At 44.4% G+C, this 16288-nt stretch overlaps 1 protein-coding gene across 2 annotated transcripts in view; it reads left to right on the top strand.

Moving 5' to 3' along the window:
• LOC139530654 (tyrosine-protein kinase receptor-like) overlaps positions 1–16288 on the top strand; it is a 75918-nt gene that overhangs the window by 50061 nt on the left and 9569 nt on the right. Inside the window, exons 11-21 of one of the 2 annotated variants that reach the window (XM_071327239.1) lie at positions 2944–3042; positions 4863–5037; positions 6105–6255; positions 6470–6589; positions 6822–6978; positions 7468–7650; positions 10632–10730; positions 11334–11486; positions 11680–11790; positions 14054–14240; positions 14409–14499. In XM_071327239.1, coding sequence (XP_071183340.1) covers positions 2944–3042; positions 4863–5037; positions 6105–6255; positions 6470–6589; positions 6822–6978; positions 7468–7650; positions 10632–10730; positions 11334–11486; positions 11680–11790; positions 14054–14240; positions 14409–14499 — 1526 coding nt within the window. Of the gene's footprint in view, positions 1–2943; positions 3043–4862; positions 5038–6104; positions 6256–6469; positions 6590–6821; positions 6979–7467; positions 7651–10631; positions 10731–11333; positions 11487–11676; positions 11791–14053; positions 14241–14408; positions 14500–16288 lie in introns of both variants that reach the window. The other variant, XM_071327238.1, reaches the window with a different exon arrangement.

Here is a 16288-nt window from a genome sequence, read left to right on the forward strand (position 1 = left end):
CTAAGCCCCGTACTAAGCTATATTGAATTGTTTTATGAAAAGCTATTTGAATGTGTATTTTAAGACCCCTTGAATTATCCCAAAAATGATACAAAAATGATTTGATCAAACATTGTATTTGGCTTTACTGCTATTAGCCCATACAAACGCATTGAAAACCAGATTCACTACATGGAACAACAGTCCCAAAAAAGGAAGTTTACTCTGAAGTGTCTGAGAGATATAAGAAACATCCGGAATCATTTGTATATATTTTTTTTTACATTCAACCCCTTATTTTTGGCACTAAACAGTCTCACAAACAGTATGGACACCTTCCTAGTATTGAGTTGCACCCCCCCCTTTTGCCCTCAGAATAGCCTCAATTCATCGGGGCACCGACTCTACAAGGTGTCGAAAGCATTCCACCTGGATGCTGTTCCATGTTGACTCCAATTCTTCCCACAGTTGTGTCAAGTTGGCTGGATGTCCTTTGGGTGGTGGACCATTCTTGATACACACGGGAAACTGTTGAGCGTGATAAACCCAGCAGCGGTGCAGTTCTTGACACAAACCGGTGCGCCTGGCACCTACTACCCTACCCCGTTCAAAGGCACTTACTGTAAATCGTGTGTCTTGCCCATTCACCCTTTGAATGGCACACATACACAATCCATGACTCAATTGTCTCAAGGCTTAAAAATCCTTCTTTAACCTGTCTCCTCCCCTTCGTCTAAACTGATTGAAGTGGATTTAACAAGTGACATCAATAAGGGATCATAGCTTTCACCTGGATTCACCTGGTCAGTCTAAGTCATGGAAAGAGTAGGTTTTCCTAATGTTTTCTAACACTTTTGTACATTCGTTTTTTCTACTGGTACCGGGGGACCTTCAGACGAGCAACCGACATGTACGTGTTCGTGAGAGTCGCACCTTTCCAAATCGTTCGTGGGGCAAATTGTTCAGACGCTACAGATGACTTTGTGAGAAGACCGATTTTCAGGATGTCTCATGGTCTGACAAACACCGCTCCAGCTCTGTCACCTTTCATCGCAGATGTGGAAGGGTGACTTCAGCGGATGTGGTGGATTGAGACGCATCCAATGCAACAAAAAAAACCGAACAGATATCTCGAGCTTAAACTGCCACATTTTGATGGGGATTTTTGATTATGCTAATTCGATTTACACAGGGGGCGCGGACATCGACTCTAGGGGGTTAAAGGCCAACTGGATGTTGGCTATAAGCTCATATTGCCAATATCACTGAAGTGTGGCATTCACCTGAGGGATGCCATGAAGTTTGTATAGGAGCACCTGAATACAGTCCAAAGCATGTGTGTCTAGTTCTAGGAAGGACATTCAGTGGAGAGCAACGCCCTATTAGAACTACTGACGCATCCCCTTGAAGTTGCAAATGAGACCGTTTATCAAATCAAATAACATTTTATTGGTCACACACACATGTTTAGCACATGTTTAGCTGTGTAGCGAAATGCTTGTGTTTCTAACTCCAACAGTGCAGTAATACTAACAATTCACAACAATACACACAATACACACAAACCTAAAAGTATAAGAATGGAATTAAGGAATATATAATGAGCAATGTCTGAGTGGCATAGTCTAAAATACAGTAGAATAGAATCCAGTACACACATATGAAATGAGTAAAGCAAAAATATGTAAACATTATTAAAGTGACGAGTGCTCCATTATTAAAGTGGCCAGTGATTCCAAGTCTATGTATATAGGGCAGCAGCCTCTAAGGTGCAGGGTTACGTAACCGGGTGGAAGCCGCCTGGTGATGGCTATTTAACAGTCTGATGGCCTTGAGATAGAAGCTGTTTTTCAGTCTCTTGGTCCCAGCTTTGATGCACCTGTACTGACCTCGCCTTCTGGATGACAGCGGGGTGAACAGGCAGTGGCTCGGGTGGTTGTTGGCCTTGATTATCTTTTTGGCCTTCCTGTGACATCGGGTGCTGTAGATGTCCTGGAGGGCAGGTAGTTTGCCCCCGGTGATGCGTTGGGCAGACCGCACCACCCTCTGGAGAGCCCTGCGGCTGATAGAGCATTTCTTATGACTGGAAACAATAGAGCTGTTGAAGCACAGTCAAAGACAGAGAGGAGTCTTAACCGAAGAATGATGCACACAGATGCGATGGCTAACCACTGTTTCCAACGCAGCTGGAGTGCTCCCCAGGAGGCCCAATGATCCACACACTGCCTGATTGCTTCTGAAAGAGGGAAACCGACGTAGAATGCGTCTCCCCGGGATTCGAAATCTGCAATCCGACAATAAAATTGTACGCCAACAATGGGTTCCAGTCTCACGTTATTGTCACGCTCGAGGACACATCTTCTTCGCTCCATCGATTCTTCTCTACCATGAAACTCTTTGGTCCGAACTCTGGAGAAGCCTGCCAACATTAGTTTAATTTGATAGGAATTGACAATGCGGTTCGGTAAATGTTGGGGGAGGCGGGAGGGCTTGCAGACTCTGGTGCAAGGCAAATGGTTCTGGTGGCTGCGGGTTGTCGACGCCAGACAGGCACCAGTTGGGCGTGCTATGATCGGCACGCAGATTTATCGGCCCTATTACGTTTTACTGTAGAATTCCACAGCTAATTACAGCTCCTAAGTCATAACCTCCCTTATCTTGTCTCCTGCTAAGACTTTCACAATGTCCTCCCTCACAATTATTACTTATCTCCTTAAGCCCTTTGTCTTTCTCCATAAGTCTGTCTGTCTTTCTTATTCTATCTCCTCAATCCTGCAGCTCATGCCTTTTTATATACTCAACTGGACTGTATCCTGCCCTCACAAAAACACTTCTATGCTCTAAATCCTATCTCTGTCTCCGTCTTTGAAGAAACCATTATTAATAGGAGTCGTATGAAAGAGAATGCTTTTCTGGTCCGTCTGTAGACTGTAGAGATGAATGTGTCTGTCTCCCTCCTCTCAGATCTCAACTCCCTGCTGCTCGGACACAGATTCTTCCATGAAATGGACTCCATCAGTGAACTGGATTTCTTCAGCCCCCTCCCAGAGCCCTCTGCCTCAGGTACACTACCAGCTGTTCCAATGGAATATACAGTGGGGAGAACAAGTATTTGATACACTGACGATTTTGCAGGTTTTCCTACTTACAAAGCATGTAGAGGTCTGTAATTTTTTATCATAGGTACACTTCAACTGTGAGAGAAGGAATCTAAAACAAAAATCCAGAAAATCACATTGTATGATTTTTAAGTAATTAATTGGCATTTTATTGCATGACATAAGTATTTGATACATCAGAAAAGCAGAACTTAATATTTGGTACAGAAACCTTAGTTTGCAATTACAGAGATCATACGTTTCCTGTAGTTCTTGACCAGGTTTGCACACACTGCAGCAGGGATTTTGGCCCACTCCTCCATACAGACCTTCTCCAGATCCTTCAGGTTTCGGGGCTGTCGCTGGGCAATACGGACTTTCGGCTCCCTCCAAAGATTTTCTATTGGGTTCAGGTCTGGAGACTGGCTAGGCCACTCCAGGACCTTGAGATGCTTCTTACGGAGCCACTCCTTAGTTGCCCTGGCTGTGTGTTTCGGGTCGTTGTCATGCTGGAAGACCCAGCCACGACCCATCTTCAATGCTCTTACTGAGGGAAGGAGGTTGTTGGTCAAGATCTCGCGATACATGGCCCCATCCATCCTCTCCTCAATACGGTGCAGTTGTCCTGTCCCCTTTGCAGAAAAGCTACCCCAAAGAATGATGTTTCCACCTCCATGCTTCATGGTTGGGATGGTGTTCTTGGGGTTGTACTCATCCTTCTTCTTCCTCCAAACACGGCGAGTGGAGTTTAGACCAAAAAGCTCTATTTTTGTCTCATCAGACCACATGACCTTCTCCCATTCCTCCTCTGGATCATCCAGATGGTCATTGGCAAACTTCAGACGGGCCTGGACATGCGCTGGCTTGAGCAGGGGGACCTTGCGTGCGCTGCAGGATTTTAATCCATGACGGCGTAGTGTGTTACTAATGGTTTTCTTTGAGACTGTGGTCCCAGCTCTCTTCAGGTCATTGACCAGGTCCTGCCGTGTAGTTCTGGGCTGATCCCTCACATTCCTCATGATCATTGATGCCCCACGAGGTGAGATCTTGCATGGAGCCCCAGACCGAGGGTGATTGACCGTCATCTTGAACTTCTTCCATTTTCTAATAATTGTGCCAACAGTTGTTGCCTTCTCACCAAGCTGCTTGCCTATTGTCCTGTAGCCCATCCCAGCCTTGTACAGGTCTACAATTTATCCCTGATGTCCTTACACAGCTCTCTGGTCTTGGCCATTGTGGAGAGGTTGGAGTCTGTTTGATTGAGTGTGTGGACAGGTGTCTTTTATACAGGTAACGAGTTCAAACAGGTGCAGTTAATACAGGTAATGAGTGGAGAACAGGAGGGCTTCTTAAAGAAAAACTAACAGGTCTGTGAGAGCCGGAATTCTTACTGGTTGGTAGGTGATCAAATACTTATGTCATGCAATAAAATGCAAATTAATTACTTAAAAATCATACAATGTGATTTTCTGGATTTTTGTTTTAGATTCCATCTCTCACAGTTGAAGTGTACCTATGATAAAAATTACAGACCTCTACATGCTTTGTAAGTAGGAAAACCTGCAAAATCGGCAGAGTATCAAATACTTGTTCTCCCCACTGTAACCAATGGCCTTTGCAACTAGATTTTTGTAGAGCTTTTCCCCTCAATTTTTCAAAATACACCATTAAAGTAATTTCCTCAGCAGCTGCTCCACTATATGTATGTCTCTCTCTTTTCCATGCAACACAGGGAGTTTGTTTGTTGACTGACATGTGACTCATGTGTCTGTCTCCTCTCCTCAGAGGTGTCCCTGATGACCTGGTGGTTCACATCCTGTGGGGCCAGTGGCCCCCGAGGTCCCACCCAGGCCCAGTGTGACAGCGCATACCGTAACACCAACGTCAGTGTCACCGTGGGCAAGGAGGGCCCGTTCAAAGGAGTGCAGACCTGGAGGGTACCAGCCACCAACAGATACATGTGGGTGCAAATTTTGCTATGTTATTCTAATCTTGTAGAAATATGAAAGCTACAGAGAACAACTGTTTTTGTAATCGGAACACTCTTGCACTAGACTAAACCCTAGGGTAAAGATGCTTGAAACAAGCATCCTGACCAATGATTGCATCTGCACATCAGTATTGACAGCTGGCAGGAAGCCGCCTTACCTGAGACGTCAGTCAACTGAATGAATACAGCTTAAATACTACCATGTATCACCTTCATGTCACGTATCCGCTAGACCTATAGAATATAGGCAAGTCTCCGGAGTGTCAAGATTGATTTCCACATCATCCAGGTTAGGAGAGGGGGGAGTCTCACATGGGATCAGACCGTGTGTGTGTGTGTGTGTGTGTGTGTGTGTGTGTGTGTGTGTGTGTGTGTGTGTGTGTGTGTGTGTGTGTGTGTGTGTGTGTGTGTGTGTGTGTGTGTGTGTGTGTGTGTGTGTGTGTGTGTGTGTGTGTGTGTGTGTGTGTGTGTGTGTGTGTGTGTGTGTGTGTGTAAGACTGAGGCAGAGTGAGAAGCGTGACTCACCAGCTGGAGGCATAGATTAGTCTGTCTGTGCTCACTGCTCACTCTCTCTTCCTAATCTGGCCCCTGCCAAGCCAAGGCTTTGAACTCATTTATTGTAGTTGCTGGTCTAGTCATGGAGCATTACAATGAGCTCCATAACACTAGATGTTAAAAGGGGTAAAGAAAGACAAGAAGTGGGTATCAGGGAGCTTCTCTGCTCTTCTTGGTTAGCATTGGTATGTTGTTGTCGGGGGGCTCAGCTGAGCTCTGATTACAGTAAAACTACAGAATATTTACCCTGATTTCATCTGATGATGCAAGCTGATGATACAAGTCAGTCAGGCAAAGCCTTGGTATTGCCAGTGTTACAGTCTGATTTGAAGTGCTGCAAAACTTCTGATGCAGTATAAAGACCAAACCAACATGGCTTTTTTGCCACTTGTAATTAATTGAGTAGCCACTGTTATAAGGTCACCCAAGCACCAAACATGGCCTTCAGTGGTCTCATCACATGTTTACTATGCCCTCCTCAGGATCTCAGCCTATGGAGCTGCAGGTGGCAAAGGAGCAAAGAACCACAACAAGCGTTCCCACGGGGTCTTCATCTCAGCCATCTTCCCTCTGGAGAAGGGAGACATCCTGTATATACTGGTGGGACATCAAGGGGAGGATGCCTGTCCAGGGGTGAGTGTTAGAGTGGAGAGTTAGGCCACCTCAGGTGACATTATGGATGGATAACCTGCTGTTCAAAATGTTTAGTTTTCTTTCAACGTTTGATTACTTCCTGGTACCTTGGGTGCCATCCAGAGAGTATTTTCCTCCTGATGGTAGGAAAATATAATTTTAGACTAGCAGCCACTCTCTCTCTGATCTGACCATATCCATTTGTTCTCTGTAGAGAAATCCTCTGACACAGAAGATCTGCCTGGGGGAATCCTCAGTGATAGAAGATGAGTTCACTGGTGATGATTGGGCAGGTGGTGGAGGAGGCGGTGGAGGAGCCACCTATATCTACAACGTAAGAGTCCCTAAAAGGAGTCCCTAATCTCAACATAACTTGATTCAACTCTTTTCCGCCTTTACCTCATCTACACAAAATGAAAGCTGGTTTGTATCACAAGAGCCCTTTAACCTAGAAGTTGTATGTCTTTGTAACGCTGGACTGGCCCCTAAGTTGCATGATGGACTATGACAGAGGGTAGAGGGGTGCTCTAAAAGCTTTTACTGTGTTTGACTGTGACCCCTGCCAGATGGACAGTGGAGTACTGGTGCCTCTACTCATAGCAGCTGGTGGTGGAGGTAAAGCCTACCTGGAGGACCCAGAGAGCAGCTCGGACCAGATTCCTCTGGAGCAGTATGAGAATGACACGGTGGCCACCAGCTCCAACGGCAAGACTGGGGCAGCAGGTTGGTAGGGTTGCCTTTACCTCACCCCCTCCATGTGGCCCTTCCCCCTGATTCTCTTCACAGAGCTAACGATCTGCTCCCTGAAAACATATGGCTTTCATTCCTCTGACTGCTAAAGCTCCTACTTGAGTGTCTTCAGGAGACAGGACAAGAGTGTGTCAGAGAAAGGGCAGGAGTACATGTGTTTGTATCAAGAAGTTGGCCCTGTGTCTGGACTGGTTATCCATTGGGTCTGCTTATAATCTTGGTTACAGCCTTTTGACTTATGCAACTGTTGAAAAGGGAGAAACGGCATACTGTATATGGCAGTACCATGTCAGTGTTCTTGGAAAAGCTTCATGGAACATTCCCAGTAAATCACCTTTGACCAGCAGGGTCTTATGGAGCAATTATCGACACATCTTATACAAACATTGATGGAAGAAGTGTTTAGAGAGTGTGATGGCTAAATGAGGGGTGTGTGTGCGTGCCTGCGTGTGTGTGTTGCAGGGGGAGGTGGAGGTTGGAAGGACTCCTCCAGCCACTTGTGGGCAGGGAAGTCTCTCCTGGAGGGGTCCGAGGGGGGTTCCTCCTGTCCCCAAGCCTTATCCAAACTGTCCTGGGCTACCTTCGGTGGGTTTGGAGGGGGAGGGGGAGCCTGCACTGCTGGAGGAGGAGGAGGCGGATACAGAGGTAAGCTCACACACACACACACACACACACACACACACACACACACACACACACACACACACACACACACACACACACACACACACACACACACACACAATAATAATATTAATATTTATGTACTGCTTTCCTATGTGTTGTACTATACTGTTATTATAGGATGAATCTGACAAGATATTTATGCTGGAGAATTTCCATTGGCCCCAAGGAAAGGGGCACGTTGATAACATTCACTGCTTTTCTGTCTTTATCTAGTATGATTTACTAGTTGTGGATTGGTGACATAACTCACAGGCCGTTCTGAATGTACTGATATTATGAGACAGTTTAAACCATACTGAGATCATTCAGACCCTGCTTCTTGTTCTGGCTGGGGAAGAAAGTTCTACTTCATTGATTGATAAGATTGGGTGTTCCATTTGGCTCCTCTGCAAAACATGATTGAGGGGAGATGGATCGTTCCATGAAAGAGTGCCTTTGATATTTTAAGTAGATGTTGTGCACCAATATTGCATGTTAAAAGCCTGTTATATTAAATGAGGTGCCATTTAATATAGACCACATAGAGAATTCAATAAATCAGATTTTTTAAATGAATAAAGACTTGTTTCACCCCTTACGGAAAAACCACATGATTTCACATGTGAAATGTCCATGTTTGGCCTGTGTGAAATCATGTAAAACGATGTGTTTTTGGAACACTTCACATTATGATATTTCACATGAAGTTTCACTTGAATTTTCACATGTGATCACATAACCTTTTTATTTTTTTACATGAGATTTCACAGGTGATGTCCTGCAAACAAAAATTAGTAGTTAGGATACACACACAAACTGTACAATGGCAAGAAAACGTATGTGAACCCTTTGGAAATATCTGGATTTCTGCATGAAATAAGTTTCACATGTGTACTTTCATGTTATCACATGTTGCTTTTACATGGTGTCACATGTTATCACATTAATTTCACATAAGATCACATGTGTTTTTTCTGTAAGGGACTATTTCAAAACAAATTCAGTGTCATTGTAAAGCCCTGTTAATTTTCTTACTTTGACAAAGTCATTTCTGAAGAATATTATTTATTAAATGTTACACTACATGATCAAAATTATATGGACACCTGCTTGTCAAACATCTCATTCCAAAATCATGGGCATTAATATGGAGTTGGTCCCCGCTTTGCTGCTATAACAGCCTCCACTCTTCTGGGAAGACTCTCCACTAGATGTTGGAACATTGCTGCGGGGACTTGCTTCCATTCAGCCAAAAGAGCATAAGTGAGGTCGGGCACTGAATTTGGGCGATTCGACCTGGCTCTTAGTCAACGTTCCAATTCATCCCAAATGTGTTTCATGGGGTTGAGGTCAGGGCTCTGTGCAGGCCAGGCAAGTTCTTCCACATTGATCTCGACAAACCATTCTGTATGGACCTCGCTTTGTGCACAGGGGCATTGTCGTGCTTAAACAGGAAAGGGCCTTCCCCAAACCGTTGCCACAAAGTTGGAAGCACAGAATAGTCTAGAATGTCATTGTATGCTGAAGTGTTAAGATTTCCCTTCACTGGAACTAAGGGGTCTAGCCTGAACCATGAAAAACAGCCCCAGACCATTATTCCTCCTCCACCAAACTTTACAGTTGGCACTATCCATTGGGGCAGGTAGCAATCTCCTGGCATCCGCCAAACACAGATTAGTCTGTCGGACTGCCAGATGGAGAGAACGCGTTTCCACTGCTCCAGAGTCCAATGGTGGCGAGCTTTACACTACTCCAGCCTACACTTGGCATTGCGCATGGTGATCTTAGACTTGTGTGCGGCTGCTCGGCCATGGAAACCCATTTCATGAAGCTCCCAACTAACAGTTCTTGTGCTGACATTGCTTCCAGAGTCAGTTTGGAACTTGGTAGTGAGTGTTGCAACCGAGGACAGATGATTTTTACGTGCTACGCGCTTCAGCACTCGGCAATCCCGTTCTGTGAGCTTGTGTGGCCTACCACTTTGCGACTGAGCCATTGTTGCTCTTAGATGTTTCCACTTCACAATAACAGCACTTTCAGTTGACCGGGGCAGCTCTAGCAGGGCAGAGATTTGACGAACTGACTTGTTGGAAAGGTGGCATCCTATGAGAGTGTCACGTTGAAAGTCACTGAACTCTTCATTACCGGACATTCTACTGCCAATGTTTGTCTCTGGAGATTGCAAGGCTGTGTGCTCGATTTTATACACCTGTCAGCAACGGGTGTGGCTGAAATAGCTTAATCCACTAATTTGAAGGCTTGTCCACATACTTTTGCTGATGTAGTGTATGTCATTCTCATTGAAAGCAAGTCTAAAAAGCGGTAGATCTGTTCTATATGCGCTATTTCTATGTTTTTGTGTCTTTTACTTTGATGTTTTGTACACCAGTTTCAAACAGCTGAAAATACCACATTTTTGATTTTGGAAAATATATTTCACAGTTTAGATGGTAAAATGATTCTCGACACTATACTTGCTTGTTTTGTCACATAAACTGAAATTAGGCCAACTATTGGATATTGCATTTAATACCCCCTGTCACAAGGGGCTTTATGGCTGATTTGATAATTAACTTGTTATGGTCAACCCTGTTACTTTATTTGGTACTTAATAGACATTTACTATCGTAATTTTTTTTATTTAACCTCTTCAGATGGGAAAACTTTTTTATGAAGTTGAACATGTGTTCTTTATGAAAACATTTTTAAACTAAATTACACTTTTCAAAAGGCACCGAATTGGTTGAACGATCAAGATATGAACAGATTGATTGAGAGACATTTGATTTCTTTCAGCATCGTTAATATACCATACATACTCTCCCTCTACCCAGGCCTTTTTTGTTCAAAAGGGAGATTGCTACTTATAATGTTAGCAGATGTTGTGCAGGCAATAATAAGCCATTATTATTAGCTCAAACATGCACTTATCTTTAATATCGTGTTTAATCTAAATCAAGGTGGCGATGCCGCGCTGACTGATGACATCACAGCGGGCGGTCAGGATGGCATCTCCTTTGTTCATCCCATGGGGGAGATATTTCTCCAGCCGCTGGCAGGTAAGGCTTTCTCCTACTACATCAGTGTCACTGGGAGCCAGGAGAGCGCAAGGAAAGAGCCCTGGCCGTAACACAGAGGTCTGTGTGTCTCTATCACTTGACTCTGATTCAGTGGGAGAAGTAGGGAAGGGCGCCTCAATCCTCAGACACCGGTGACCTAATTGATAGCCTCACGGATCCTGTTGATCCTGGCGCCATGCTGTCTTCTCTTTAGCCGCTGAAAAACAGGCAGCCAATCAATTCTTTACGGCACGACAATGTCATTTGTGGCCAAAGCATGCCGCCAATGCTGCCCAGAATACAAAGCAGTCCTCTTTGTAGTGAAAGACATGACAAAAACACAACTAGAACAGATCAATTGATCCATGGTCATGCAGTATCGACTTTACAGTGAAAACATGATTAGGTTTAGTTGACCATAGCTAAGAATTTAACTCCAGTATTTGACGATGTTATGAAGAAGAGATACAAAGAACTCAGATTGTAAAACGTCTTCTCTTTTTAGTCATACATATGGCTAAGTTGACCGGTGCTCGTGCTACAGTATTGTTCTTGTGAGATTCATGTGGTGATGTAATGTCCTCTGTCATCCTCTCCACTCAGCCATGGAGAGCCATGGAGAATGTGAGATCAAGGTGCAGCTCAACTGCAGTCACTGCCAGACCCAGAGCTGCAAACGAGACGAGGACACCCGACTCATCCTCTGCCTCTGTCACAACGAGGAGGTGCTGGCCAGTGACAATGTCACCTGCACAGGTAACTTCTGTACAGTCATGGAAATACCCTAATTTACTGGATGTGTTTTGGGATCAATAAAATACATGGAGGAATGGAATGGAAGGTTGTTAACGACCCCACTAGTAGTCCCATTGTCTTTGAAACATTCTTATAATCTTAGTGGTTCTCCATCTTCCCCTGCTAACCCTGACCTCTGACCCCTCCCCAGCAGCCCCTCAGGGCCTCACCCCAAAAGGCCAGCTGTCCCTGTCCCTCATCCTGGCCGTGGTGGCATCTATCGTGGTGACGGGCATCGTCCTGACCTGCGCCAGCCTCACCATCAGTAAGAGACTCTTCCAGTTCTGTGTCGACTCTGTGCCCTCCACCTTTCACCGCCTGTGAGCTGTGAGCTTCTCTCCATGCCAACGATACTGTATTTAACTTTCAGAATGAAAGCATCCTGAAAAGGCAGGACGCTTAGCATTTTAAACCAAGCTGTGGTTTAATGTGTTCTCTTTGAGGGAAATGTGACATTGGATGAGAGTGAATGGCAGAAGTCCATGATTCAACACAGTAGTTAAAAACCAGCAAGATACTTAATTGTAGAGAAAGGCAGAGCTTGAATATAAAATAACTCAGAGACTTGACAGAAAGAGTACAAAAGGTGGCCTTTTAGGAATTTTGGCTTATCATTTTCCACAGTGACAATAATGGGTTTGTCTTGCAAGCCCTTGGGCATTACATTTTTTTCAGATTTCAAGCCTGGTGGAGACTAGACATATTTTAACTGTGATACACATCATTTTGGAGGGGCTTAAGGGATTACAGTGAGACTAACCACCGTTCACTCTTGCACTATTTCAGACCACAAAATCTAAGACATTTATGTTGGAGTGAAGGGGTTAGCTAAGTATTCAGTTGGTTGTGTGGCACATTGGGATTGATGGTCCTAATTGTGTGCAATAACATATAATGTATATCTATTCATGCTTCAAAGGGCGCATTGGACATATCTCCAGTAACAATTCTTACCCTCTACTGTATTCTTGTTTTATAATCACATTCAAGGTGATACATGGTTTAACCGCTTAATGCTAATGATTGCACAATTACCCTGCTAAAAGGAATGATTAGGGAATTAGGAAAATTACTGATATGAACCTTTAAATTGTACCTTTGATTATTCTGCTTTGAGGATTGAAAGAGAGAATAATAATCAATTCTCCTAATATTAGTGTCTAACTTTGTCTTGCCAATAGGCAATGATCAATATCATATTGAATGCTGCTACTGCGTTATGTGTGTACTTAATGTGTGCTCGTGCAAACATTTTTTTAACCAATTGTCTTATTAGTTTTTTGGCTAGAAATGTAGGACAGTGAGGGATTATTTGATGTTTCTGTTTGCACTGCCCCCTTTTTGACGTCCGTGTGCTGCAGTAAGAGCGGAGGTAAGTTCTGTCAGTGGAAGACTTATTTTCCAGCCAGTGCCGATTAAAGGAGTGTCTTACCATGGAGTGTCTTACCAAGGCAGAATGTCAACTTAAGCTTTAAAAGCACTGTGGTGGTGACTCATCATTATGCATATGCCCTGTCAGGATCCAAGCATGACTGCTTTACTGCGAAATGATCTTCTCTCATCCCCTATACTTCTCTCATATAGTGTACGTCTCTCAACTGTGGAGGAGTTAATACTACCAATAACAATATAGTGTCGGGATATTAACGATTTACTATGTGATTACTTTTGTCCGTGAAGGCAACAAACCATCCCTCTATGTCAGTATGAGAAACAGATATTTAGAGTTTGACTTGTGCTCTAACTGTAACACACTGTGCCATGACTGAAGTGTAACTGTACTTTTTTCCAATGCTAAATAAATAAAACCCGTAATTAACACAAAGTTTCACCGTGAAGTGAAAGTCCCTTTGGGTATGACCACAGAATGTTCCCATAAGCCTCAGAGGAAGTGATATCAATTCAAAAAACAATCTGTACAATGTCAGTAAATAGTTTCCCTATATCCTAAACACACAACATGCATAACACACAACATACAACACATACACACTCAACCCAACACAAAATCCTTAGCCCTGGGCCAGATGGTTATGCAGCCCCACAGTGGCCCATGAAGAGGGCCCTTCCAGGTGGAGACAGACCTCAGACACTTAACAGTGTCTCTTCACCTGAGCTCTCCCCCATGTAGGTTGGTAGTCTGTCCACGGGCCCCCCACTCCTCCCCCGAGTGTCGCGTCTGTCTGCACCTGCAGCTCGACATCACAGCAGAGGGCACCTCTCACCTCCACGCATCGCCCCCCAGGGCCCCCACCCAGCCCTCCAGGCAGACTACCAACCTGCATCGAGGCCGCGGGCCGCCTCCACGGAGGGTGAGTCCTCGGTCCTCAACTCACAGACTGTTAGCTAGTCACTGATTGGACCAGGCCCAGAGGCCAGAGGTTAGAGGACAGACAGACATTAGGGTAGTGTGTCTGATGCAGCGCTAGTGGGATGTTGTCTCTGATAGTTACAGTATAGCAACAGTTTGAAGCCGAGGGCTGTATCACAGTAACCAACCCTGTCTTCCTGGTCTCTCTCCCCTACAGTATACTACCGTAAGAAGAACCAGCTGCATGCGGTCAGGCTGCGTCTCCAGAGTCCAGAGTACAAGCTGAGTAAGATCCGGTCATCCACCATCATGACAGACTACAACCCAAACTACTGCTTTGCTGGCAAGGCTGCTTCACTGAGCGAGCTGAAGGAAGTACCACGCAAGAACATCACCCTCCTCAGGTAGTCCACACACACAGTGAGGCTGACTTAGCAGAGACCTATAAGCTATTAAGTGCATTACATGATCATTTATTTGTAGGAGTGTGCTATGTTCAAGTGACTTCAGGTTTTGACTGGACTCTGGAATTAAGCTCTTTGTCATCTGTCTGACTTGGTGTGTGTTTGCAGGGCGTTGGGCCATGGAGCATTTGGGGAGGTGTATGAGGGCCAGGTTCTAGGGATGAATGGCGAGAACACAGCCATGCAAGTGGCCATAAAGGTCAGTTCCTCTTCCTCCGTCTCCATTACTCGTCTATGACTTGAAGCACATAGCAGTTGAAATGAAGTAATTGCTTTTGGCAGTGCATATGACTGTCTAAAAAGCAGGAGTAGAGAGAAGATGGTTAAAAATATTGGTAACCTTTTGACCAAAATATATATTCCTCTATGGTAGTTCTCCTTGACATTTTCTTCATTATATGTACTGCTGGTCTGTTGCATTGAGAACTGTCTGGATGTCGACAATAACAAGGTCCCCTTTTTGCCTCTGTGTTGTAAGCAACAGTGACGTGCAGACCTGTAATCGAACAAAGGAGATTGTGCTTGTGACCTTTAAATAGACTTCAACACTGATCTAACTGTCATTCTATTAGTCTCTCTATTTCGCTGTGACACAACATGTCTGTATGTATTGCTTCTGCTTGGAAAAATACATGATGCAAGTCAAACAATGCGTGATTACATGATCATTTAAGAGTAGGGTTAAAATCAGTGGAGGCTACTGAAGGGGAGGACGGCTCATAATAATGGCTGGAACAGAGCAAATGCAATGGCATCAAACAAATGGAAGCCATGGAAGCCATATGTTAGATGTATTTGATAACGTTACACTGATTCCGCTCCAGCCATAACCACAATCCCGCCCTCTTCAATTAGGGGAAATGTAACATAATTGCATCACACATACCATAGACGTTGACATTGACATTAATGAATGAATTAATTCAGCTACATATATTAATGAATTCATTGATTTTCCTAGAAAACCTGGTGTGAAAATCAATCAATCAATCAGCAGATGTCACAAAGTGCTTATAATTTACATAAACCTAGCCTAAAAGCCAAAACAGCAAGCAATGCATATGTAGAAGCACAGTGGCTAGGAAACCTCCCTAGAAAGGCAGGAACCTAGGAAAAAACCTAGAGAGGATCCAGGCTCTGAGGGGTGGCCAGTCCTCATCTGGCTGTGCCGGTGGAGATTATAAGAGTACAGTTGTCGCCAAATGTTTTGAGAATGACACAAATATTAATTTCCACAAAGTTTGCTGCTTCAGTGTCTTTAGAGATTTTCGTCAGATGTTACTATGGAATACTGAAGTATAATTACAAGCATTTCATACGTGTCAAAGGCTTTTATTGACAATTACATGAAGTTGATGCAAAGAGTCAATATTTGCAGTGTTGACCCTTCTTTTTCAAGACCTCTGCAATCCGCCCTGGTATGCTGTCAATTAACTTCTGGGCCACATCCTGACTGATGGCAGCCCATTCTGCTTGGAGTTTGTCAGAATTTGTGGGTTATTGTTTGTCCACCCGGCTCTTGAGATTTGACCACAGGTTCTCAATGGGATTAAGGTCTGGGGAGTTTCCTGGCCATGGACCCAAAATATCGATGTTTTGTTCCCCGAGCCACTTAGTTATCACTTTTGCCTTATGGCAAGGTGCTCCATCATGCTCATGCTGGAAAAGGCATTGTTCGTCACCAAACTGTTCCTGGATGGTTGGGAGAAGTTGCTCTCGGAGGATGTGTACCATTCTTTATTCATGGCTGTGTTCTTAGGCAAAATTGTGAGTGAGCCCACTCCCTTGGCTGAGAACCAACCCCACACATGAATGGTCTCAGGATGCTTTACTGTTGGCATGACACAGGACTGATGGTAGCCCTCACCTTGTCTTCTCCAGACAAGGTTTTTTCCGGATGCCCCAAACAATCGGAAAGGGGATTTATCAGAGAAAATGATTTTACCCCAGTCCTCAGCAGTCCAATCCCTGTACCTTTTGCAGAATAT

Source organism: Salvelinus alpinus, chromosome 9 (assembly GCF_045679555.1).
Source record: "Salvelinus alpinus chromosome 9, SLU_Salpinus.1, whole genome shotgun sequence".
In the NCBI taxonomy this organism is placed as follows: Eukaryota; Metazoa; Chordata; class Actinopteri; order Salmoniformes; family Salmonidae; genus Salvelinus; species Salvelinus alpinus.